The 27,773-nt window shown below is 44.7% G+C and overlaps 1 protein-coding gene across 1 annotated transcript in view; it reads left to right on the top strand.

Moving 5' to 3' along the window:
- SLC1A1 (solute carrier family 1 member 1) overlaps positions 1 to 22,346 on the top strand; it is an 88,302-nt gene extending 65,956 nt beyond the window's left edge. The window contains exons 9-12 of the mRNA XM_049895593.1: positions 1,629 to 1,751; positions 2,107 to 2,301; positions 12,321 to 12,455; positions 15,208 to 22,346. Coding sequence (XP_049751550.1) covers positions 1,629 to 1,751; positions 2,107 to 2,301; positions 12,321 to 12,455; positions 15,208 to 15,454 — 700 coding nt within the window. The 3' untranslated portion in view covers positions 15,455 to 22,346. The remainder of the gene's footprint in view (positions 1 to 1,628; positions 1,752 to 2,106; positions 2,302 to 12,320; positions 12,456 to 15,207) is intronic.
- Positions 22,347 to 27,773: the final 5,427 nt, after the last annotated feature.

Genomic DNA, 27,773 nt, shown 5'->3' with positions numbered 1-27,773 from the left:
CCGTCCCTCAGCCCCTGCTAAGCACTGAGAAACTTTGGTCTCTGTGCATTTGCCGATTCTACATATTTCTTTTACGTGAGATCATATGATACTTATCCTGTTATGTCTGTTTCACTCAGCAGAATGTTTTCAAGGTTCATCCATGTTGTAGCATGTATCAGAACTTCATTCCTCTTTATGGGTGAATAATATTCCATTTGTGTGTGTGTGTGTGTGTGTACATACATACCACATTTTTATTGTGGGAAGTATATATATATATATATATATATAACAAAACATTTGCCATTTCATCATTTTCTACATGTACAACTCAGCAATATTGATTACATTCACCATGTTGTATAACCATCACTGCTAGCCATTTCTAAATTTTTCCATCACCCTTAACAGAAGCTCGGTGCCCTCTAAGCAGTGACTTCCTCTTTATACCACATTTTGTTCATCCATTAATCCGTTGATGGACACTTGGGTTGTTTAGACATTTTGGCCTTTGTGAATAATGCTGCAGTGAACATTGGCGTGTACAGGTATCTGTTTGATTCTGCTTTCAAGATTTTGGGGTATGTATACACCATCTCATAAACCCTGGTGGCATAGTGGTTAAGTGCTCAGCTGCTAACCGAAAGGTAGGCGGTTTGAATCCACTAGCCACCCCACAGGAGAACGATGTGGCAGTCTGCTCCCGTAAAGATTTACAGCCTTGGAAACCCTATGGGGCAGTTCTGCTCTGTCCTGTAGGGTCACTATGAGTCGGAATCGACTCAAAGGCAACAGGTTTGGTTTTCATTTGTTTGTTTTCATTTCTTAAGCCCACGATTTTGTGTAACATGTATATTTCCATGTGAAACAAGGAATACTGTTAGAAGCGGGAGTAATAAAGAGAAAAGGGTCAATCCCAAAGTAGGGAAACCAGGGACTTCCTCCTCCCTGAGACCCTGACTTCTCTCTTAGACAATGGGCATGGTACAGGACAGAGAGGGACAATGCTGGGGTGACAGCTATCATGGGCCACAGAGGGCATTAGGGAAGGAAGGGTCCGCTCCACCTGGGGAGCTGAGGGAAGGCCTCTGGAGGAGGGTGCTGTTAGCTGAGCCTTAGAGGTTGTCGTTGTTGGGTGCTATTGAGTCGACTGCAACTCATAATGACCCCCATGTGACAGAGTAGAACTTCCCTGTAGGGATTTCTTGGCTGTAACCTTTATGGAAGCAGATCACTAGGTTTTGGCCTCATGGAGCCGCTGGGTGGGTTTGAACCGCCAACCTTTTGGTTAGCAGCCAAGCACATTGTACCACCTTAGAGGAGGAGAAAGAAATCAGCAGAAGAAGAAAAAAGCAAAGAGCATTGGGGATCGCAGGAATAGCACGCACGGGTAGGCAGTGTCACGGAACTGTGTTCTGAGAGGTCTAAATTCTAACTCACCTGCTGGCTTTGGGCAGCTTTCAAAAAATATTTCATTTGCTGAGCGTCTACATCCTCACACATGGAGTGGGGGGTATAGATGCCTGCCCTGTTCCCCTGGGGTCATGATGAAGATGGAATGAAACCATGAATAAATAAAGCTGCGTGGGAAAAGGATGGAGTGTGAGGAGGTGGTGTATCTGTGAACTTGCCTTTCTTGCCTGCAGGCTTGCGATCCACTCCATCATAATCCTCCCGCTGATATACTTCATAGTCGTACGAAAGAACCCGTTCCGATTTGCCATGGGAATGGCACAGGCTCTCTTGACAGCTCTCATGATCTCTTCCAGGTAAGTAGAAGTTTCTGGAAGAAGCCCCTGGACTAAACTTTATCAACTGTCATCTCACTTCATGAAGCACCAGCTCCAGCTTGTGGTTGTAGTAGCTGCCTCTCATTCGACAAATGACCTCCGTATTTTCTGCCCCTCTGTCCTTGAACATATTTCCTAGCCCTATTGAATATTTCCTGCCTTCTTGGCATGGCTGCCGACAACATGGCACCTTCTGGCTCCTGAAGCCGTATTCTGACAAAAGCTTCCAGCATGCTTTGGGCTCTGTGTTTAGTTTTTGGCAGAGAGGTGTCTCCTCAGGCAGGGGCTGAGGGCCAGTCCTATCCCATAACCCCTTGCTCCTTTGGTCACACAGCTCGGCAACACTGCCTATCACCTTGTGCTGTGCGGAGGAAAAGAATCTGGTGGACAGGAGAATCACAAGATTTGTGCTGCCTGTTGGTGCTACGATCAACATGGATGGAGGCGCGCTCTACGAGGCAGTAGCCACTGTGTTCATTGCACAGTTGAATAACTTGGACTTGGGCATTGGGCAGATCGTCACTATCTGGTGAGCATGGGTCACACTCATTGTCATCGTGGTCACTGGGGTTACCTCCAGTGAAAGTGCTCCGCGAAGGGACACTGAGGGTGGTCCAGTGGTGGGTTGTTTATCTTGGCCTATGGAGTCACTCCCCAAGATTAAATACAGGTAGTTCAGAAGTGGTGGAATTGTGGTACTCTAGATTTCTGCTTCAGGGTCTGGTCAGCCAAAGGCATTGCTTTCGTCTCACTCCAGTGCACCCAGTAGGTGCTAGACGCAAAGTAGGATTGAATAAGGGCCAGTCCCTGCTTTCAAGGGTTTCTGGTAGATGGTCTGGGAGACATCCATGTGGACATACACAGCTGGCAGTGAGAAATGCAGGTCTGGACCGGAAATACAGATGTGAGGGTCATCAGCTTAATGGCGGTTATTCAGCACATAGATCAAGAGTCAGTTGTCTAGGTTTGAATCTTAGCTACATCACTTATTAGCTGTATGACCTTGCCCAGGTTACTAGAATTCCCTAAATTTCTGTTTTCTCACCTGTAAAATGAGGAAAATTATAGTCATCTCTCTTCCCCCTCAAAAAACACCCACCTATTCTAAGAGCTGTCTAGGGGCAGTGGTGGTTCACTGTTAGAATTTTCGCCTTCATGCAGGAGACCTGGGTTCAGTTCCCAGCCCATGCACCGCAGGTACGGCCACCACCCATCTATAAGCAGAGGGTTGTGTGTTGCTGTGATGTTGAACAGGCTAAGACAGACTAGGAAGAAAATCCTGGCAATCTACCCAAAAATCAGCCAGTGAAAACACTACGGATCACAACAGTCTGGCCAGCAGCTGATCACTGGGATGGCATAGGACCAGACAGCATTTCGTTCTGTTGTGCATGGGGTCACCATGAGTTGGGGGCTGACTCAACAACAGTTAAAAACGACAACAGTATTATATAGAAGTATCAGGGTTTAAGAAAGATGGAACAGTGAGCGCTCTGTAAACATTGGGAATAGACGGCATTACATAGGAGATGTTGTAGAAAAGGCCCGAGCCCTGGAAAACCCTAATTATTAAAGGCAGGAAAAAAAGGAGGAGCCTAAGAAGGAATGTGAGAAGGAACAGAGAGGTGAGAGGAGAGCCAAGAAAATGTGGTGTATGCATTGAATTGTATCCTCCCAAAATATCTGTCAACTTGGCTAGGTCATGATTCCCAGTGTTGTATGATTATGTACCATTTTGTCATCTGATGTGGTTTTCCTATGTGTTGTAAATCCTATCACTATAATGTAATGAGATGAATTAGTGGCAGTTATTATTGATGAGATGTACAAGATTAGATAGTGTCTTAAGGCAATCTCTTTTGAGATATAAAAGAGAGAAGCGAGCAGAGAGACAGGGGCACCTCATACCACCAAGAAAGCAGTGCCGGGAGCAGAGTACGTCCTTTGGACCTGAGGTTCCTGTGCTGAGATGCTCCCAGACCAAGGGAAGATTGACAAAAAGGACCTTCCTCCATAGCAGAGAGAAAACCTTTCCCTGGGGCTGATGCCCTGAATTTGGACTTGTAGCCTACTAGACTGTGAGAGAATAAATTTCTCCTTGTTAAAGCCATCCACTTGTGGTATTTGTTATAGCAGCACTAGATGACCAAGACACATGGTGTCATGGAAACCAAGCGAAGAGAGATTTCCAAGGATCAAATGGTCAACTGAGTCAGTTACTGCAGAGAATTCTAGTAACATGAGGACTCAAAATTGCTCAAGTAGGTGGTGAAAATGTCATTAATAAATTTTGCTGGAGATGTTTCTCTAGTCCAGCACTGTCCAATATGGCAGCCACTAGCCACTCCTTTAAATTAAAAATTCATTCCCACCAGACTGAGTCCAGCACAACTAGGTGGTACCCGGCTACCACCACCGACTGCTCTGACAGGGATCTCAATAGAGGGTGCCAAACAGAGCTGGAGAAAAATGTATAAAACTCAAACTCACAAAAAAAAAGAACAGACTTACTGGTCTAACAGAGACTAGAGAAACACCAAGAGTACAGCCCCCAGACTCCCTTTTAATTCAGTACTGAGGTCACTCCTGAGGTTCACCCTTGAGCCAAAGATTAGACAGGCCCATAAAACAAAACAAGACTAAATGGGCACACCAGCTCAGGGGCAAGAACAAGAAGGCAGAGGGGACAGGAAAGCAGTAACGGGGAACCTGAGGTCGAGAAGAGGGGAGTGTTGACAAGTCACGGGATTGGCAACCAGCGTCACAAAACAACATGTGTATTGTTTAATGAGAAAGTAATTTGCTCTGTAAACCTTCATCTAAAAAACACAACAAAAAAAAGCAAAAAAAAAAAAAGAGAGGGAGAACAGTAAGCATACTGTAATAAGAAGGAAAAAATACTCGTTCCCTCAGTTGCCCTCAGAGCTGACCGACTTCCTGGGCGCGAAACCTGGGCAGTTGCACAGGCCCCAACACTTACCTCATGCTTGGTTTAATTCTTTGGCATCTCTGACTTGAAATTAATAATTTCTGAACAACGGTTGACAAATTACATAGGTGGTCCTGGTTGCAGCAGCCATATTTCTCGTGCTCAATAACCACAGTAGCTGGAGGCTCCTCAATGAGACAGTGCAGACACAGAGTGTGTCCATCATTGCAGGGGGTTCTGTTGGACAGCATGGCTTTGGAGTGATACGCTAGGATGAGAAGTAACCTGGAGACTTGAGTTCAGTTTAGAGTGGAAGTTTAAGACCCTAAGCCTACTCCGTATTGAATGAGTCTTTTGGACATAATTTACCCTTGCATCCCTGGCACTTGGCATAGGTATAAGTTTTTGGTATAAAGAATATGTTGAGTTAATGAACAATGCTCTAAAACAGTACATTTTTAAATCCGACCCATCCCTAAATCAGAAAGTCTGTCTTGCTATTTGCTTGAAATTAGTTGAAGACAGGTGCAAAGTAAACCATTTGATACATCAGCTGGGGAACTATACTATACTAATCTACACTATACAGTAACATGCCCTACCATACCACACCACACCAATCTATACTACACTATGCTATGCTACACTCATCCAATCTACACTATACAATACCACACCCCACCACAGCACACCACACCTCACCCCACCAATCTATACTATACTACATTGATGCTGTGTAATCTGCAAAACACACCAGTGGCTAGTGGAGCCCATGCCAAGAGAGCTTCAGTGAAGTCCTGTAGTTAGAACAGCAGAGAGCGTTGAAAATGGGAACCTTGATTAGTCCTGAGAAAGCTTCAGTTCCAGCATTGTTGCTTTTAAACCTCCGAGTCCATTTTCTCACCCCTCACCCCTGGCCTGGGGATCCCAGTGCGCACTGACCTGATTTCCAAGGAGCTGTTGTAGGAGCTGCCAGGTCTTTGCAGGTATCTGCCACCTTATGGTGAATTTCCTCCCTCCGCCTTAGCAGCCCTGGTGACACAGTGGTTAAGTGCTTGGCTGCTAACCAAAAAGTTGGCAGTTCAAACCCATCAGCTGTGCTGTGGGAGAAAGACATGGCACTTGGCTTCCGTAAAGATTACAGCTTGGAAACCCTATGGGGCAGTTCTGCTCTGTCCTGTAGGGTTGCTATGAGTTAGAATCAACTTGACAACACCCAACAATGTCAACACTGGCCCAGAGTCAGTAATAACCACCTGTGAGGCCCAGAGTAATCTTTGACTTTAAAAAAAAATCCTCTCTGGCTCTACCTGGGAGAGAATGAGATAGTAAAAGTTATTTTTAACTTTATAGGTTACGTTTATGGTTCATGTGGCTAATGGTTGGAGAGGTTTTTAGACTCACAGTATAGCTCTTTCTGTGGTCTCTTCAGACTGTTCCACAAACATAGACACCATCCACCTAAAACATAACCTTTCTGTGGCCTTTATGTAATACTCCCTGTCTTAGTCATCTAGTGCTGCTATAACAGAAATACCACAAGTGGATGGCTTTAACAAACAGGTTATTCTTTCACAGTCTAGGAGGCTAGAGGTCTGAATTCAGGGTGCCAGCTTGAGGGAAAGGCTTTCTCTCTCTGTCGGTTCTAAGGGAATGTCCTTGTCATCAGTCTTCCTTTGGTCTAGAAGCTTCTCAGCGCAGGAACCCCAGGTCCAAAGGATGTGCTCTACTTCTGGTGCTGCTTTCTTGGTGGTATGAGGTCCCCATGTTTCTCTGCTCACTTCTCTCTTTTATATCTCAAAAGAGATTGCCTTAAAATACAATCTAATCTTGTAGATTGAGTCCTTCCTCATTAACATAACTGCCTCATTAACATCACAGAGGTAGGATTTACAACACATAGGAAAATCACATCAGATGACAAAATGGTGGACAATCACCCAATACTGGGAATCATGACCTAGCCAAGTTGACACACACTTTTAGGGGACACAATTCAATCCTTAACACTCACTTATCAAAGACTAAAGGTGATTGAAAATAGGATAAATTTTTCTATAATGAAAGATAATTACAGGATTTGGGGCCTAGAGAGATCTTCAAGAAATAAAATAGTAGTAATAGTAGTAGCAGTACTAGTAATTGTTGTAGTAGTACTAGCAGTAGTTGTAATTGTAATAATTGTAGCAACAGCAATAGTGGTAGTAGGAGTTGTAGTAACAGTAGCAGCAGTTATCATTGTTGTCGTGGTAAGAGTAGAAGTAGTAGTTGTGGTTGTAGTAAGAGTAGTAGTAGCAGCAGTTGTAGTAGTAATAAGAGTTGCAGCAGCAGTAATAGTAGAAATAGTAGTTGTGGTTGTAGTAATGGTAATAGTAGCAGCAGCAGCTGTAGTAGTGGTAATAATGGTAGCAGCAGCAGTTGTAGTAGAAGTAGTAGTTGTGGTTGTACTGATGGTAATAGTAATAGTAGCAGTAGTTGTTGCAGTAATAATAGTAGCAGCAGTAGTTGTACTAATAGTAGTAGTTGTGGTTGTAGTAATGGTAATAGTAGTAGCAGCAGCAGCTGTAGTAGTAATAGCAGCAGCAGGAGTTGTAGAAGTAGCAGTGGTGGTTGTAGTAATGGTAATAGTAATAGCAGCAGCAGCAGTTGTAGTAGGAGTAGCAGTGGTGGTTGTAGTAATGGTAATAGTAATAGCAGCAGCAGCAGTTGTAGTAGGAGTAGCAGTGGTGGTTGTAGTAATGGTAATAGTAGCAGCAGCTGTAGTAGTAATAGCAGCAGCAGGAGTTGCAGAAGTAGCAGCGGTGGATGTAGTAATGGTAACAGCAGCAGGAGCTGTAGTAGTAGGAGTAGCAGCGGTGGTTGTAGTAATGGTAATAGTAGCAGCAGCTGTGGTAGTAATAGCAGCAGCAGGAGCTGTAGTAGTAGGAGTAGCAGCGGTGGTTGTAGTAATGGTAATAGTAGCAGCAGCTGTAGTAGTAATAGCAGCAGCAGGAGTTGCAGAAGTAGCAGCGGTGGTTGTAGTAATGGTAACAGCAGCAGGAGCTGTAGTAGTAGGAGTAGCAGCGGTGGTTGTAGTAATGGTAATAGTAGCAGCAGCTGTGGTAGTAATAGCAGCAGCAGGAGCTGTAGTAGTAGGAGTAGCAGCGGTGGTTGTAGTAATGGTAATAGTAGCAGCAGCTGTAGTAGTAATAGCAGCAGCAGGAGCTGTAGTAGTAGGAGTAGCAGCGGTGGTTGTAGTAATGGTAATAGTAGCAGCAGCTGTAGTAGTAATAGCAGCAGCAGGAGTTGTAGAAGTAGCAGCGGTGGTTGTAGTAATGGTAATAGCAGCAGCAGGAGCTGTAGTAGTAGGAGTAGCAGCGGTGGTTGCAGTAATGGTAATAGTAGCAGCAGCTGTAGTAGTAATAGCAGCAGCAGGAGCTGTAGTAGTAGGAGTAGCAGCGGTGGTTGCAGTAATGGTAACAGTAGTAGCCGCAGCAGTGGTAGGAGCAGTAACAGCAGCGGCAGCAGGAGTCGTAGTAGCAGCAGTAGTACAGCAGCTGCGGCGGCGGCTGTAGAAGCAGCAGCAGAGACGGCATTGGGTTTAAGCGCCTTTTTTTTTATATACCCGCCAGGCGCTCTGTGGAAACTCTATGGGGCAGAGTTCTACTCTATCCTATAGGGTCGCTATGAGTCGGGATCGACTCGACAGCACTGGGGTTTTTTATATCCAGGTTAAATGAGGCAATGTGTGTAAGGCATGCTGGATATACCCACTGCCAGCGTGGGTATATCCAGATGTTATCCAGCATGCCTTACACACATTGCCTCATTTAATCTTCACATCAGCCCCACAAAACGGGTGTCATCATCCCTGTCTCACAGGTGGGGGATTGAGACGGGGAGACGTAACGTGACTACGGAAATGCTGTTAGTACAACAGCAGACTAGGACGGTAAGCCAGGTTTGTCGGAGTCTAAAACGCATGCTCAGCCTCGTTCGCAGCCCGCCTCCGGCCGGTGTAGAGAGCTGAGTTAAACAGCCTGCCAGAAACCAGGCCTCAGTGCGACGAAAGAACCCTCTAACAGTGGTTAGTGTTTTTTCTCCTGTAAAAACCCTCAAAGTTAGAAGACCCTGTAGCAGCAGGAGTAGGCTGTCATATTGTTTCGCCCATCTGAAGATTTACAGGGCAGTTTTTACTATATGTAGGCATCCCTGGGTGGCACAAATAGTTAAGCGCTCAGTTACTAGCTGAGAGGTTAAGATTCAAACCCACCCAGAGACACCTCAGAAGACAGGCCTGGAGATCTACTTCCGAAAGGTCGCAGCCTTGAAAACCCTGTGGGGCAGTTCTCCTCTGCACACATGGTGTCACCATGAGTAGGAATCAACTTGATGGCAACTAACAACAATAACCAAACTAAAACCCCTTTGCCATCAAGTCAATTTAGACTTATTTCCACCCTATAGGACAGAGCAGAACTGCCCCATAGAGTTTCCAATGCTGTCATCCTTACAGAAGCTGACTGACACATCTTTCTCCCACAGAATGCCTGGTGGATTTGAATCACCAACCTTTCAGTTAGCAGCCAAGTGCTTAACCACTGTGTCACCAGGGCTCCAAACAACAACTAACAACAACTATATATACACACACAAAAAAAAAAACCAAACCCAGTGCCGTCGAGTCGATTCCGACTCAAAGCGACCCTCTAGGACAGAGTAGAACTGCCCCATAGAGTTTCCAAGGAGAGCCTGGTGGATTCGAACTGCCAACCCTTTGGTTAGCATCCATAGCACCTAACCACTACGCCACCAGGGTTTCCATACATATACACTACTGTGTATATATATGTATGTATGTGTGTATATATAAATTTACACACATATATATGGAAACCCTGGTGGAGAAGTGGTTAAGAGTTATGCTTCCTAACCAAAAGGTCGGCAGTTTGAATTCACCAGGTACTCCTTGGAAACTCTATGGGGCAGTTGTACTCTGTCCTGTAGGGTCACTATGAGTCGGAATCAACTCGATGGCACTGGGTTTCTGGGATATATATGTATATGTATATGTATATGTATATGTATATGTATATGTATATGTATATGTATATGTATATGTATATGTATATGTATATGTATATGTATATATATGTATGTGTATTAAAAACAAACAAACAAAAAAACAAAATAAACCTGGAACTGCTCCATAGGGTTTCCAAGGAGCAGCCGGTAGATTCGAACTGCCGACCGTTTGGTTAACAGCCGTAGCACGCAGTAGCTCTTAACCACTGTGCCAAGGCTCCATGTATATGTATATATATGTATACATACACATGTATGTATACATATACGTATGTATATATATATATACACACACACACATATTACAGTATGGTGTCCACCCAGTGCCGTCGAGTCGATTCAGTGTAGTACTATAGATTTTGTAGATGTTTAGTTTCAGACCAAAGCCAGGAAAATGACTGGGTTTAGCAGGCAAGGTCAAGGCCCAAGGGCAGAATTTCCCTTGAGTAAATGGGTTTTGAGTTCCAAGCCCAGCCTCAGGCTATAGGGACTTGGTTAACCAGGATATGTCCAGGCTTCCGAGAGGCATCGACGAGCTTGAACATTCTGACGGAGAAAACATGCTGATGCTCTCAGTTTAAATTTTTCAACCAGCGTTGAAATACACTTGAGTTTTCCAAAGAGTACTCAGGTCAGAGCAGATTTAAAGGATAAAATAGGCCCCCGGCTTTGAGAGGAATTGGTATAGCCCCAGGAATCTCTAATTTACCGTAAATTGGTGCCACAGCCCCTGAAGGGAAACAGACTTGTCAGAGGACTGGACCTGCGTTTGTCCCCTCAGATGCCTTCGTGACACATCACAGACAGATGAAGGGACAGCAGAACCAGTCGTAGGAACTCTGACGCTTTTTGAACCCACAGAATATGGATTTTTGGATAGAGTCAGGGATTCTTGTAGTTTAAATTGGCAGCTTTGACATCTTCACCTTTCAACCCAGTGACATCCTGGCGGGAGTTCAGGCCTTGGCCCAAGGGTGGGGATGCGTCTCCAGAAAGTCATATGGGTCTTCTGCAAGCTCATGCAAGACGGGGGGCTTTTCAGAACATGGCGAGCCCATGCTTTCCCAGAATCACCCCACTTAAATAAGGAATACATTGCCGATGAGAAACCGCACATTGCTAAGTGCCATATCTTACCTGTCCAGAAGGGGTCTTTAAAATGCACTGCTGTTGTTGTTGTTAGCTGCCATCAAGTCGGCCCCCAGCGTGTGGCACCGCATGTACAACAAACAGAATACCATCCCCATGATCAGCTGCAGTAGAGCCATTGTGTTCCATAGGGCTTCCATCGCCTGATTTTCAGAAGTAGATGACCAAGCCTTTCTTCCTAGTTCATCTTAGTCTGGAAGCTCTGCTCAACGTTGTTCAGCATCAGAGCAACACGCAAGCTTCCACTGACAGACTAATTGGGCTGTGCGTGAGGTGCCCTGGCCAGGAACTGAACCTGGGTCTCCTGCACAGAAGGCAAGAATTCTACCTCTGAACCACCAAGAGTCCCATAAAATCCCTTGTAATAAAGCTCACTTGGCTGCCTCTCCTCAATTCCAGCTTTCTATTCCTTTTGCACAAAGCATATCCGTTGGCAAAAAGGCACAGTCAGAAGTAAACACCTGTGCCTTGGACAGGAGGCAGAGCTATTTCTCAATTCAGTGCCCTGAAGAGCAGCTCCCTGAAGAGCAGCTCCCAGAGAGGTCAGGAGCCCAGTGATGGCAAGAAAGTGCATAAAACTCATTTCTTCATCCTCACCTGAAACACCCTTGCCTATCTCCCTCTAAAAAAGAAAGAAAAAAAAAAAAACAGTTGCTATTGAGTTGACTCAAACTCAGGCTGACCCCACGTGTGTCAGAGCAGAGCTGCGCTCCCTAGGATATTCAACAGCCAGTATTTTTGCACGTAGATCACCAGTCCTTTCTTCCAAGATGCCTCTGAGTGGACATCAACCTCCAACCTTTCAGTTAGCAGCTGAATGAGTTAACCATTTGCACACCCAGGGACTGCCACCACTCTGCCTCCACCTGGCCTTAAATTTCTGGCAGGTTTTAGGTACTCAATAAATGACTCAGGGGTGGGTGAGTAGATGGAAGGAAGGAAGAAGCCAAGTTGATAAGTACCTGGCACTTATTTAGGGTGGATGGATGGATGGATGGACGGGTGGACAGGTGGGTGGGTGGACGGATGGGTGGTTGGGTAGATGTGTGGGTAGATGGGTGGATGGATAAAGCCTTCCATAGACACCTCAGTTGGTAGACTCTTGCCTTCCTCTTGAATATCTCTTTGGCTCATTTTTTTTTTTTTTTTTTTTTACCACTCATGTGGTTCTGTTCTGCCTCCTCGCTTTATGATTTGCCATGTCTCCCCCCTAGAAGGAGAGGGTGTCAAACTCCTCTCAGTCCCCACAGCTCTCGTCCTATAATGAGGCAGAGCTGATGCTCACAGATACCAGTTTTGAGTGGCCAGGGTGGGAGGAGACAGCAGTCACGGCTGTCGGGACTAACTCTTCCTCCAAGGGAGAAATGGGTGTCTAACTCCTTTCCTGCCATGTGTTTTCGCTCCAGTGTCGCAGCCACAGCCAGCAGCATAGGAGCCGCTGGCGTGCCCCAGGCCGGTCTGGTGACCATGGTGATCGTGCTGAGTGCCGTGGGCCTGCCCGCTGAGGATGTCACCCTCATCATCGCTGTTGACTGGCTCCTGTGAGTTGGAAAAATGAGCTGCCTCGGTCAAACAGGAAGGCAGGCTTCCCAGCCGTGCAGAATCCGCAGTCACTTGTCCCCTGCCCCAGATTGCCTAATGAGCCATCTGCTGCCGCTTCCACTTCCCTCTGCCCCAGACATCTGATAACGTGCTTAAAAATTAACTCCCCGTGTCTCCGAACAGTGATTTTAATAAGCCAGGGATCTCCTTTAGCTCATTATACCTGGTAGTGGTCAAGGTTGGGAGCTGGGCGTGTGATGAGATAATCATGGAATAATAAGGTGAAGAAGCTGGGCAAGGCTCCAGGCATTCTGAACCCCATAAGTCATGCCAGCCCAGCCCAGCCCTGGTTCAGAACCACCTGGCTCAAAATCAGCCCATCTTCCCAAACATCTTCAGAACCCCCAAGGGCAGTGGCACGAGCAAGGGCTTTGGGGTAAGGTTAACTTGGGTTTGAGTTTCCACTCTGTGAGCAACTTCCTTAACCTCTCTGAGACTCAGTTGCATTATCTGTGAAATGGGAACAATTCTGTTGACCTCACTGGGGCTACATGAGCTAATGTGAGGGGAGTGTCTAGAACAGTGACTGGCAGACAGTATGCGCCCCATTGATGACAAGTTTGAGTGTTAAGGTTACAATGAGTTAAACCATTGGTCCCCCAGCCCATCTATCTATCTCTCACTCTCATTCTCTCTCTCTCCTTCCCTCACACACACACACACACACACAGAGGCAGCTAAGGAACACGGTAGAACATCTGAGAGCATGCCTCTGCGACTCCCAAGGTTAAGGTTAGAATCAGCTGGTCCCAGCTTTATCCACGATGCCTATTTTGTGCGCTCGTCTCCAGCATCTCGGTCTGGCTCCATCCCCTGCTATCAGGGGTAAGTGTAGCTCCAGCCCGAACCTTTCCTCAGAACCAGCCTTACTGGGGAGCGCAGTGCTACTTGGTTTGCGAGGTGGCGGCTGAGGTGGAGAGGCGGGATGCAGGAACACTCCACGTGAGTTTGTTCGTAACATCACACCCAGAAAGCAGAAGGCCCTGCCCCTGGCTTGGGGGCTGTGCCATGTGAGGCCCCCTCATCAGCTTCCTGGGTCTACAAGGCCCAACCGAGGGGGCCTCCTTCTTGGAAAGGTTGCAGTTAAGGCAAATGCTTTTTGATTTTTCTGTCTAGTGGTGATGGTGGATTTGTATTGATCTCCTTTCTCTGTTCTTCCTGGAACCAATGACCTGTATCTCCAAGCTACCCAGAGCGCTAAAGGTCCAATCTGAGGTCGGGATAAAAGGCGCCCATACCAGGGCCATACTAGGGGCCGGTCCAATCCCACGGCCTTGTTCTACATAGCAGAGGGGCATCCAGACTGGACATGTGTAAGCATTGTTGGCTTTCCTGGCCTGAGATGTAGTTTTCACAAACCTATTTGTGCACACAGTTCCTACCAATAAATCTCCAGAGTCAAAATGGCCTCCACCCAAAGCGTTCCTTCTCTGCACATCTTCCTGCCACCACCCTCTTCTCCAGGCTGTCAGAGTGAAGACAAGTGCGCCTCAAGTTGAAATCCAGTCCTCCCTGGCCTGTGTCCTCTCACCCGTGCTCTGCCATATCCCTGCTGGCTTGCGCATAAACAGAGCAGCCTGGTTGGTAGAGAAACAGGTCCACCAAGGATATATACAAACATATGAGACACTCAGACACACATGCCCCCACGTGCACACACGCCATCACACAAAACATCCAAGTTCTCTCAAAAGAGAACCACAGTACCATTCTCATTGAATCTGGAAAACCCATGAGACAGAGGTTAGGAAGGAAAGACTTATTGAATTTTAACCATGTTTCAGGTTCTAAAATATACCTATGAAGACTCTTTTCTCATTTCTTTGAGAGGACATATCTTAGTTATCTAGTGATGCTGTAACACAAATACCACAAGTGGGTAGCTTTGAAGAGCAGAAATTTATTTCCTCAGCATTCTGGAGGCTAAAAATCCAAATCAGAGTCTCAGCTGATTCCTTCCTTGTCAATCAAAAAAAAAACCAAATCCATTGTCGTGGAGTGATGCCAACTCCTAACGGCCCTATAGGACAGAGTAGAACTGCCCCACAGGGTTTCCAAGGAGCGAGCGGCTGGCGGATTCAAATTGCCGACCTTTTGGTTAGCACCCAAGCTCTTAACCACTGTGCCACCAGGGCTCCCAGTAGCCCTAGACCTCCGTTGGTTCCCTGTGTTCCTTAGCTGGTAGATGGTCCTCACATGGCGTCTGTCTCCCCCCATGTGTGTGTCTCTGTATCTGTTCTCTTCTTTTTATACCTCAAAAGTGATTAGGTTTAGGATCCACCCTCCACACTGGTATGACCTCATTAACATAACAAAGGAAAACCCGATTTCCAAACACGGTCATATTTACAGGTACAGGGATTGGATTTCAACACATATTTTGGGGACACAATTCAATCCATACAGGAGAGGAGGAGGGCAGTTAGGGAGACTAGCACTCAATTTAAGGAAGCCATTGTTATTTACTGGGCACACAGACCTAGTGGAACCAAGGGCATATGGACCCTATCTGCTCATTCCAACCATTCTTAATGACTTCCTACCCCAGGCCTAGAGGAGCCTCAGGTCAGTTGGTCAGTCAGTCATGGGGTAGCATTTGCCTAATTCTGAAGACTTCCAGTCCTTTCCTCTATCCAATAGCAAAGGAACATAGAACCTAGGCCTCCTATCTGACTCATGCTGTCTCCCCAGGGACCGGTTCCGAACCGTGGTGAACGTGCTCGGAGATGCATTTGGGACAGGCATCGTGGAGAAGCTCTCCAAGAAGGAGCTGGAGCAGATGGATGCTTCATCCGAAGTCAACATAGTGAACCCCTTTGCCTTGGAATCCACCATACTTGATAATGAAGACCCAGAGACCAAGAAGTCCTATGTCAATGGAGGCTTCGCAGTAGATAAGTCTGATGCCATCTCGTTCACCCAGACCTCACAGTTCTAGGACCCCTGGCTTCAGAAGACCGGGAATAGGAAGGATGTCTCCGTGAGTCATCTCTTAGCAAACTAAGACATTAAGGAAAAAAAAACAAAACCAGTGGCCAGTTGTATATTTGATTTGATATACAGATGTCCAGATTATTTTCTGTATTTGGATTCACAGCTTTTGCTTGAATTCTATGAGAGAGAGTTTGGAAGTGCAGAAAATAACAGCTGTTGGGAGTAGGTAATGAATGTGGAAGAGAAATTGCTTTCCCATGCACAGAAAACCAGTGTTTTGGGGTTTTTTAAAAAAAAATATTCTGGCATTGGTTACAAATTTTTTCTCTTGGCATGAATTTCCTTTGGCTTCTCGTGTTTTATAGATTATGGTGCAGCTGAACCACCCCCAGTGAATGTGCCAAAATTGTCTACTTTGAATTCATCTCCAGCCAATTTCAAAGACACTGTTTCGAAAGAAAACAGACCAGCACAGTTCTGCAATAACAGTTTTAAGATGGGGTTTGGGGGGAAGGGAGAAGGGATCTTTTTTCAGTGTGTACTGTATTGGGATGCAGGTAACTGTTAACCGAGTGTTCAGTATAAAGCTAGACTGATATACAGGCAGCCCCCGGGATGCGAACGTCCAACTTATGTACAACCTGTAGTTGCCAAACAACCCCATAAAGCCTATTATGTTAAAAATTCAAGGTACATCCAATGGTTCATAACAACAAATGGGCACTACTTTGCAGTGGGCATCGAAACATTATTATTATTATGTTAAAGATGTTTTCGTGTTTCTGCAAGTGTTGCTTTAATGTTTTTTATGCCTAGAAAGGTATACCATACACTAAGACAAACATTTGACTGACGTTAGATACAAACCGTACCTAACTGTTCCAACTTACATACAAATTCGACTTAAAGACAGATGTAGGACCAGAACTTATTTGTAATCTGGGGGCTGCCTGTGTGTGTATATATATGTATATATGTATTTTTTTTTTTTTTTGTATAATTTGCCAGACAGAAATCAGAATTGAACTGTCAATGTGAAATCAAAAGCTTTCCTTGTACTTGAATAATAACTACGATTCCATCCCAGGCCCGGCGTTGGGGCTTATGAGAACCCTTCTCTCAGGAGCACTGGATGAGAAATCACAGTGGTTCACTCGTTTCTCATCTGTGTGTCAGCCTCAAAGCAGAACTGTGTTCTGGCACAGCCATTCATTTACAACTTCTGGATTCTCGCAGCCGGGAGGGAATCCATGTCAGCTCTATGTAAGATTGTAGACAAACGTGTCATTCACATAAAGCTTTTGGGTGTATTTTTATCCAACTAGAAGACTTCATTCTTCCTAGATCCATCATCCCCGCTCAACCATGCCAGGACATCATTGGCTCGCATTTTTGTGCCCACCAAACAACAGTGGCAAGCTACGAGCTAAGTGGTATTTTAATATAGATCCCTTAGATTGGACAAGCCACACTGACCCAAGCAGAGCTGTTCCTCCCCTGGACCTTACAGAGTAGATCTCATGACAGGAGACAATGGTATCAGTGACTGGGACAAATGCTTCCGTTGTACAACACTTGTCCCCTCCTCCAGGGAGGATTGTTCTAACTAGTTGTCTTGGCCCTGCTCTTTCAAATCCACTGCTTATCATTCTCCTGCTGATTTGTGAAGATGGCTTCTTCGTAAAGTCTGTGTTTTGGCTCCCATCTTGTAAATACTGCTGACCACACGCTTGTTCTTACCCTGAGGTCCCACATAGTTGTGCTTCCTCGGTGTTGAACAGCACATTCCAACCTGTGCTTTTATATTGAACAAACCAGGAATTAATTCTGCCAAAGACACGAGAAACATAAATAAGTGTTCAGTCTTAACCACCTGCACCCTAAACCTACTGAGAATGGCACTGAACTGTAATGCAGACATAGTAAAGATCCATCGGTGATTCCATGTGAGTTTTTAAATACAAATAGGAGTATTGTTTATAGGAAATAAATCTAACTACAAATGAAGTTGGATCGGTAGTTAGTCTTAGGCTGAGTGGTTTTACCCCCCTTAGCAGCTTGCCCAGGTCGGTGGCACTGGAGCTGGCAGAGATGTGATGAACTGCTGGTCATCTTTATTTGGAATCAGTCTGTGACCAGCTTCTTCACACACACTGTACTGTGAACTCATAAAGGAAGACAATGTCCCATGTCAGCCTCAATAAACGTTTCCTCCATTCTTCCTCCCCTGCCTTTTTCTTCATCTTATCTGCTCTTTTACTTAGATAGGCCTGGGAAGGCAGAGATGTGGTCTGTTGATACAGACTATACACAGATTACTGTTTTCAAAACCTTCTATGCCCCAAGAATGAAAAAGCAGGGCTTGGGGAAAGGTCATATAGGGGAAAGGTAATCTGAGTCTTCCTTTTAACCAGTGAGGTTAAACAAACAAGCAAAAAAAAAAAAAAAAGGCCAACCCACTGCCATGGAGTGGATTCCGACTCCTAGTGACCATATAGGACAGAGCAGAACTGCCCCGTAGGGTTTCCAAGGCTGTAAAACCTTTATGGAAGCAGACTGCCACATCTTTTTCCTGCGGAGCTGGCAGTTCAAACTGCCAACCTTTTGGTTAGTAGTCAAGCACTTAACTGTTTGCACCATCCAGGGACTCCACATTCTTAGAATAAAAAAACAAACAAACCCACTGTTGTCAATTCTGACTCATAGCTACCCCATAGGGTTTCCAAGGCTGTAAATCTTTACGGAAGCAGACTGCCACATCTTTCTCCCTCGAAGCAACTGATGGGTTCGAACTGCCTACCTTTCAGTTAGCAGCCAAGCACTTTAACCACTGCACCACCAGGGCTCCTTAGGAGTCCCTTGGGTGACCCAAACAGTTAAGTGCTTGACTACTAGATGAAAGGTTGGTGGTTCGAACCCACCCAGAAGCGCCTAGGAAGATAGGCCTGGTGTTCTGCTTCTGAAAGGCCACAGCCTTGAAACCCCTACGTAACACTTCTGTGAACACATACATCGACTGGAAGGCAACTGGTTTGCTTGTTTGGTGTTTATGTCCCAAGGAGAGAGGAGGAATGTATCTCATAACAATGCTTATAACCCCCTGGTCAAACTAGGACAGGATCACTCCCTTTATTTGCAACACAACTCCTTAGAAAGCAACACAACTCCTTAGAGAGACTGCTTAGGAAAGTTGGTGCACCTGGGCCCATGTGATTTTGATCTTAAATAAAATCCTCAAATACAGAGGGTGGTGTTATTAGCTCTAGCCAATGCTATTTTTGAAATAAACTATTTTTTCAATAGTTCCTTTTGAGCCACTGAGCCCACAGCTGTATTCTAAGAATTACCTTACCAGTTGCCATTAAGTCGATTTAGACTCAAGGGCGAACCCATGTGTCTGAGAGTAGAATGGTGCTCCATAGGGTTTTCAAGGCTGTGGACTTTCAGAAGTGTATCACCAGGCCTTATCTCCAAGGTACCTCTAGGTGGGTTCAAACTGCCAACCTTTTGGTTAGTAGTCAAGCATTTAACCGTTTGCACCACCCAGGGACTCCACATTCTTAGAATTAAAAAAAAAAAAAAAACCCACTGCCTTTGATTCTGACTCCTAGCGACCCCATAGGGTTTCCAAGGCTGTAAATCTTTACAGAAGCAGACTGCCACATCTTTCTCCCTCGGAGCAAATGACGGGTTCAAACTGCCAACCTGTCGCTTAGCAGCCAAGCACTTTAACCACTGTGCCACCAGGGCCTTGAGAAAATGTGCTTGGCTTATAACCAGGCAGTGGGCCAGAAGCAGTGTTGGTCTTTGCACGTGTTTAAGAATCTTGTAGAACAGGAAAGAGGAGCTGATCAGGCAAAGCCTGGGCCACACGCTAGAAGATTTTACGGAACAGGATTGACACTGTATTCTCTAGCTGCCCAGCAAAGGGTCACAGATCTCAGTGACTGAGCACACAGGTCTCACCTCTTAGGAGCCAATAATCTTGCCAGTAATCTAAACCTTGGTTTCTCTTCTGTGAAATGGAGATAATTCCCACCTCACAGGACAACCTTAAGTGTTAAATGAGAAAATGTACGTGATGCATTTGGCAGAGACTGTCACCTAATGTTTAATAAACGCTAGTACCTCCCCCCGACCACCAAAAAACAAAACACCATACCCCTCCCCCATTTGCATGGGTAATCCATAGACATGCAACTTGCAATTGCTATTCACATGTTTCAGGACCCTGGTTTCTGACATGATTCAGGACTACCCTCCCACCACTTGGTGCTAGCTGGGTTACGGGGACGGATCACCCAATAAGCAAGGTAAGCATGTGCTTAAGGCATCAACAAAATGGGCACCAGCTGCCCAAAGCAAAGACCGATAGACACCAAGCAGACAGGACACAAGGAAAAGCAAGCACTGCAGTAGAAGGGAACTGGCAGGGCACTAAATGAAATTGATAGGATTTTATAAACTTTGTATACAATAACAATTATATTTTCCTTTTCATTTCGACTGATCAGGTATAACCTCACACTCAGGTCTCTTTCGCAGACGACACAAGAATGCGCCAGGGGCACTATAATCACATGACTTGTGACATATCTGGTCCTGTCCTTTGCAAAGCAAGCCGGAACACAGCTTCAGATTGAGCACACCCTTGTATCTGTATCATGCTCTTTGCAATCGCTCTCGCTACCATCAGGTATCAGCAGTAGTCCAGTGAACTGTGAAGACGCAGCATCAAAGGACGGAAAGTGAGTTTGCAAATTTTTGACTATCATTTCAAGGTGAAAAACACTCTTGGAGATCTGCAAAGGGCCCGCCAACAAACACCCTATGACAAAAGAATACAACTATTTCTGACTGCCTTATAAGTACTATTTCTTTTGACTATCTCAGACCTGAAGAACAAAATTACATGTTCCAAATCAATTTTTTTTACTAACTTTCAAATATAAATCTTTGTGTTAATGCCCAAATTCAAATGTAAATTTTATTTTATAAATGTTACTTTTTTAAATTTTCAATTATTCAAATTTATTTGCTACAAAAGAACCAAATTTGTTGTTGTTGTTGCTAGGTGCTGTCAAGTCAGTTCCAACTGATAGCTACTCCATGGACAACAGAACAAAACACTGCCGGGTCCTGCGCCATCCACACATTTGTTGTAATGCTTGAGCCCATTGCTGCAGCCGCTGTGTCAATCCATCTTGTTAAGGGTCTTCCTGTTTTTTGATGACTGTCTACTTTACCAAGCATGATGGCCCTCTCCAGGGACTGGTCCCTCCCAATAACACATTCAAAGTATGTGGGATGAAGTCTTATCGTTCTTGCTTCTAAGGAGCACTCTGGCTGTACTTCTTCCAAGACAGATTTGTTCGTTCTTCTTGCAGCCCATGGTATATTCAAAGTTCTTTGCCAATACCACGATTCAAAGGCATCAATTCTTCTTCTGTCTTCCTTATTCACTGTCCAGCTTTCAGGTGCACATGAGGTGACTGAAAACGCCATGGCTTGGGTCAGATGCACCTTAGTCCTTAAAGTGACATCTTTGCTTTTTAACACTTTAAAGAGGTCATTTGTAATAGATTCGCCCAATGCAATGCATCGTTTGATTTCTTAACTGCTGCTTCCGTGGGCGCCGGGTGTGGATCCAAGTAAAACGAAATCATTGACAACTTCAGTATTTCCTCTGTTTATCGTGATGTCGCTTATTGGTCCAGTTGTGAGGATTTTTGTTTTCTTTATTTAATTTTTTTTTAATCCATACTACAGGCTATAGTCTTTGATCTTCATCAGTAAGTGCTTTAAATCCTCTTCACTTTCAGCAAGCCCGGTTGTGTCATCTCCATATCATAGGTTGTTAATAAGTCTTCCTCCAGTTCTCCAATTCTTCATATAGTCCAGCTTCTCGGATTAATTGCTCAGCATATAGATTGAATAGGTATGGTGAAAAGACACAACCCTGATGCACACCTTTCTTGACTTTAAGCCAATCAGCATTCCCTTGCTCTGTTCAAACAACTGCCTCTTGGTCTATGTACAGGTTCCTCATGAGCACAATTAAATGTTCCAGAATCCCCATTCTTCTCAATGTTATCCATAATTTGTTATGACCCACACAGTCGAATGCCTCTGCATAGTCAATAAAACACAGGTAAACATCTTTCTGGTATTCTCTCCTTTCAGTCAGAATCCATCTGACATCAGCAATGATATCCCTGGTTCCACATCCTCTTCTGAATCCAGCTTGAATTTCTGGCAGTTCCCTGTCAATGTACTGTTGCAACCGCTTTTGAATGATCTTCAGCAAAATTTCACTTGTGTGTGATATTAATGATATTGTTCAATAATTTCTGCATTCTGTTGGATCATCTTTCTTTGAAATGGGTACAAACACGGATCTCTTCCAGTTGGTTGACCACGTAGCTGTCTTCCAAATTTCTTGGCATAGACAAGTGAGCACTTCCAGCATTGCATTTGTTGAAACATCTCAATTGGTATTCTGTCAATTCCTGAAGACTTGTTTTTTGCCAGTGCCTTCAGTGCAGCTTGGACTTCTTCCTTCAGTATCATCGGTTCTTGATAATATGCTGCCTCCTGAAATTGTTGAACGTCGACCAGTTCTTTTTGGTACAGTGACTCTGTATTCCTTCCATCTTCTTTTGATGCTTCCTGCATCATTTAATTTTTTTGCCAATAGAATCCTTCAGTATTATAACTGGAGGCTTGAATTTTTTCTTCAGTTCTCTCAGCTTGAGAAATGCTGAGCATGTTCTTCCCTTTTGGTTTTCTATCTCCAGCTCTTTGCACATGTCATTATAATACTTCAGTTTGTCTTCTCAAGCTGCCCTTTGAAATCTGTTCAGCTCTTTTACTTCATTTCTTCCATTCACTTTAGCTATTCTACATTCAAGAGCAAGTTTCAGAGTCTCTTCTGACATCCATTTTGGTATTTTCTTTCTTTTCTGTCTTTTTAATGACTTCTTGCTTGCTTCATGTATGATGTCATTCCACAATTTGTCTGGTCTTCGGTCATTAGTGTTCAATGTGTCAGATCTATTCTTGAGATGGTCTCTAAATTCAGGTGGGATATACTCAAGGTCATATTTTGGCCCTCATAGATTTTTTCTAATTTTCTTCAGTTTCAGCTTGAACTTGCATATGAGTAATTGATGGTCTGTTCCATAGTCAACCCCTGGCCTTGTTCTGACTGATATTAGCTCTTCCATCATCTATTTCCACAGATGTAGTCGATTTGATTCCTGTGTATTCCATCTGGCGAGGTCCATATATATAATCACCATTTATGTTGGTGAAAAAAGGTATCTGCAATGAAGAAGTCATTAGTCTTGCAGAATTCTATCATGCAATCTCCAGTGTCATTTCTATCACCAATCCTTTTTCTTTGTTTCCAACTTTCTCATTCCAATCACCAGTAATTATCAGTGCATCCTGATTGCATGTTTGATCAATTTCAGACTGCAGAAATTGGTAAAAATCTTCAGTTTCTTCATCTTTGGCCTTAGTGGTTGGTGTATAAATTCAAATAATAGTCGTATTAACTGGTCTTCCTTATAGGTGTATGGATATTATTCTATCACTGACAGCATTGTACTTCAGGATAGATCTGAAAATGTTCTTTTTGACAATGACGTGACGCTGTTCCCCTTTGTCATTTCCAGCATAATAGACCATATGATTGTCTGATTCAAAATGGCCCAATACCAGTCCATTTCAGTTCACCAGTGCCTAGGGTATCTATGTTTATGTGTTCCATTTCATTTTTGACAACTTCCATTTTTCCTAGATTCATACTTTGTACACTCCATGTTCCAATTATTAATGGATGTTTGCAGCTGTTTCTTCTCATTTTGGGTCATGTCACATCAGCAAATGAAGGTCCCAAATGCTTGACTCCATCCACATCATTAAGGCTGACTCTACTTTGAGGAGGCAGCTCTTCCTCAGTCCTATTTTGAGTGCCTTCCCACCTGGGGGGCTCATCTTCTGGCTCTATATTAGACAATGTTCCACTGGTATTCAGAAGGTTTTCATGGGCAAATTTTTTCAGAAGTAGACTGCTGAGTCCCTCTTCCTAGCCTTTCTTAGTCTGAAGCTCCCCTGTCCATTGAAAATGACCCTGCTGGTATTTGAAATACCGGTGGCAAAGCTTCTAGTATCACAGCAGTATGCAAGCCACCACAGTACGACAGACACATGGTGGAGAACCAAATTTAAAAAGTGACATAATTTTATATCCAGGTAAAATGAAACAGCAACAACTAAGTGGTGCACAAAAACAAAAACTCATAGAAGATAAAAAGAAAAGGATCTATGAATCCCTAAAGATAATTCCAAAATTAACTTCCTTTTTAAAACGTAATGAATCAGAAGAGACTTCTTTCACTGAACGCTCAAGTTTAATGGGTGCAAATCGCTTTACTAGCATCAGTAGTGCTGAAATTACTAACAGCAATACGAATATTACAGAATTTATTCCAAATTCTGCACCCATTCCTTGCTGAAGTAAAAAAATAATGGTGCATAAAGTAAAACTATTTTAGAACCTGAAATTGTCACATCTGCAGACCCATAAATAACAGAAATATAGATCCTGCTTTGTGGAATAGTTTTTCTTCTAATGATGTGAATTATGGGATTGAAATAGGGTCAAGTGATTGTCAACATCACAATGAGCCATTTGAAAATGTGTGTCAAAAAATTGGAGAGTAAACAAATAAGGTTCTGTAGCGGAGTATATCTCTAGGGTATAAAGCTCAATGTTTCAGTTTGTCTGTAGAGTCCACTCCTGACCTTTCTCATACAGATCTTTAAGACACGCATCTGCAGCCGATGGAAAACCTGTTGAGTGATTTATCACATTTACTAGCTTAAAAAATACCAACAAAGAAATTGCAAATCCAGTTACTTCACTATTCATGTGAAGTTTGAAAAATGGATTTTTCTAAGTGCAGAGGCCAGTCCTGTAACAATGCTGCCAACATGTCAGGGATTTATAAAGACATGCAACAGAAAATTCGAGAACATAATGAATGTGCCATTTTCATACCAGGTACTATGCATTCACTTAATCTTGGAGGACGTAGCACAGTAGCTTGCTGTCAGGAAGCAGTTGATCTTTTTTCTACCGTTAAGTTACTCTACACATTTTTTGCCACCTCTACTCACCGATGGTCAGTTCTTAAAGCATACTGAGGCAACGATCAGACACACAGGCTGTAGCAACAAGAGCAATCCTGGAATCATACCCTCAGATTCTAGATGACTGAGAATATATCGCTGAGGACCAGACACAAAAAGGAGATACAAAAAGAGAAGCTAAAATCATCGCCAACAAAATGCAAACACAAGAGCATGTATTAACGTCAGTTATGTGGAATAATATATTGCGGCGTTTCCATCAGACAAGTCAAGCTCTCCTAGATTCAGAAGTAAATTCAATGACACGCACAGACCTCTACCCGTTATTAACAGGGTATTTACATAATTTAACAGAATATCTTGAAAGCACAACAAAACAAATACCACCAGATACTAATGATCAAGCAGTTCACTGCTGCAGAAGCATTAGAAAGAAACAAGTAAAGGACGGCAGCGCTCTTGAAGTACCATTGAGTGCTAGAGATCGATGTCATATAATTACATACTACACCATCGTGGACACACTTGAATTGTGCATGAAAAGAAGGGCGACAGTGTGTGAAGTTCTTTTAAACACAGATTTCCCTTCTTAAACGATGTGGATATACCTGATGAAGGATGTATGAAGGCATCCAAGAAATTAGTGCTTAAATACCAACCTTTATGGAGAAGTGTGATAATTTCATTCTTACATGAGAACTAAGTTTACAGATTCAGAAAAGGCAAATTTTACCCATGAAGGCATGTATGATTCCATAATAGAAGATAAAATACAATGCGTATTTCCCAACGTTGAAATTGCTTTACTCATATTCCTAGCTTTAATGATCACAAACTGCACAACCGAACGCTCACTTCCATCCCTAAGCAGACTCAAAAACCCTCAGCATGCAAGAGTGATTCAAGAAAGACTCAATTCTTTACCCTTATTGTGTACACCAAAACCAAACAAACAAACCTGTTGCTGTCAGGTCGATTTTGACTCATAGCAACCCTACAGGACAGAGTAGAACTGCCCCATGGGGTTTCCAAGGAGCGCCTGGTGGCCTCGAACTGCTGACCTTTCGGTTAGCAGCCATAGCTCTTAACCACTATGCCACTAGGATTTCCTTATTATGTATGGAAGTAGATATTGTTTGGCAGCTTAATTGTGATGAAATCAGTGAAGAATTTGTAAGCACAAAGAATAGAAAGAAATGTCTTTCATTACAACATATTAGAGATGAAAGATCTATGTAAAAATAAAACATAGAAATTTGGTGTAATATTTGTCTTCTGGTCACCCTCTATGGTAGGAAAAGGACAAATATCCTATGATCCCACTACATGAAATGTCTAGAATAAGCAAATACACAGAGACTGAAGTTTACTAGTGGTTACCAGGGGTGGGTCAGAGGGGAAAGAGGAGGCATTGCTTAGGTGGAACTGAGTTTCTTTAAGGGTGATGAAAAAAACTAGAAACAGTCATGATGGTTGTACAATATGATGGCTGTAAGTCATTAAATTACGCACATAAAAATGGTTGAATTGGCAAATGTTTTGTTACATATTTCACAACACTTTCTAATAAAAAACAAATTAATTAAAAAGAATAGTAAGAGACCAGCAGAAAGGTGTGTCTGAGCTGAGGGCGAGAAATACTGAAATGTCTGGGCCCTTATTAAAATATTCTTGAGGGGGCGGGGCGAAGATGGCGGACTAGGTGGACACTACCCCGGATCCCTCTTGCAACAAAGACTCGGAAAAACAAGTGAATCGATCACATACATAACAATCTATGAACTCTGAACAACAAACACAGATTTAGAGACGGAGAACGAACAAATATGGGGAGACAGTGATTGTTTTCAGAGCCTGGAGCCAGCGTACCAGTCAGGTGACCTTCGGAGCCCGATTTGGGGCAGAGCCCAGGGGGGCAGACAGCACAGACAAGGGGCCCAGCCCTAGCCCCCGAACTCATCCGGGAGGGGGCCCAGCCCTAGCCCCCGAACTCATCCGGGAGGGGGCCCAGCCGGTTCGCGCGGGCGATGCGGCGGCGCAGCTGGTGGGAGAAGTCCCCGGGAGGCAGTGACTGGTCTTGGAGCGGGGAGAGCAGCGTCCCAGCCTGGGAGCCGTCCTGCCGGGATTTTGGCAGGGAGCGGGCGTGGCGCGAGCACTGGGAGCAGCTACATCCCCCTGAATTGATCCCGGGGGGGGCCCAGCCGTTCGCACGGGCAGCGCCCAGCCGGTTTGCGTGGGCGGCGTGGCGGCCCAGCCGGTGGGAGAAGTCCCCGGAAGGCAGTGACTGGTCTTGGAGCGGGGAGAGCAGCGTCCCAGCCGGGGAGCCGTCCCAACGGGATTTTTGGCGGGAGCGGGCGTGGCGTGAGTGCGGGGTGCAGCTCCATCCCCCTGAATTGACCCCGGGGGGTCCCAACCGGTTCGTGCGGGCAGAGTGGCGGCGTAGCCGGTGGGAGAAGTCCCCGGGAGGCAGTGGCTGGTCTTGGAGCGGGGAGAGCGGCGTCCCAGCCGGGACGCGCAGTCCCGACACAGGCGCGGGGAGCTGCTCTGCTCTCCTGAGCTGACCCCGGGGGAGGCCCAGCCGGTTCGCGAGGGCGGGGCGCGACGTGGCTGGCGGGAGGGGGAGTCCCCGGGAGGCAGTGACTGATTTTGGAGTCGGGAGTGCACCGTCCCAGTAGGGGAGCCTTAACCTTGTGGGTGGGGCTGACAGCGGAGGATCTGACCTTGACGCCAGCGGGCCAGACCCCCCGGGGGCAATCTCCACACAGCCAGTACACATAGGCGACGCACCCCGCAGGAATCTCAGATAGAATAGTCATCCCAAGTAAGACAAGCAACTCTGGCTATATTCTGAGGTGCTACTCTCCTAGCTCTCTGATCCCTCCCCCACCCTCCCCAGGTGGCTCCATTAACATCCAAATAGCCTGAGCCAGAGGGAGAACTCTGATAGGGATCTGACTGCATTTTTTTTTTAGCGGATTTTCTGGAAAAACTAGTTTCCCAGTGATGGCTCGGAGACAGCAGTCCATATCAAACCACATAAAGAAGCAGACCGTGACAGCTTCTCCAACCCCCCAAACAAAAGAATCAAAATCTTTCCCAAATGAAGATACAATCCTGGAATTATCAGATACAGAATATAAAAAACTAATTTACAGAATGCTTAA

The sequence above is a fragment of the Elephas maximus genome, chromosome 9 (assembly GCF_024166365.1).
Source record: "Elephas maximus indicus isolate mEleMax1 chromosome 9, mEleMax1 primary haplotype, whole genome shotgun sequence".
In the NCBI taxonomy this organism is placed as follows: Eukaryota; Metazoa; Chordata; class Mammalia; order Proboscidea; family Elephantidae; genus Elephas; species Elephas maximus.
The sequence above is the reverse complement of the archived record's forward strand: the minus strand, read 5'-3'. Positions and strand labels throughout refer to the sequence as shown.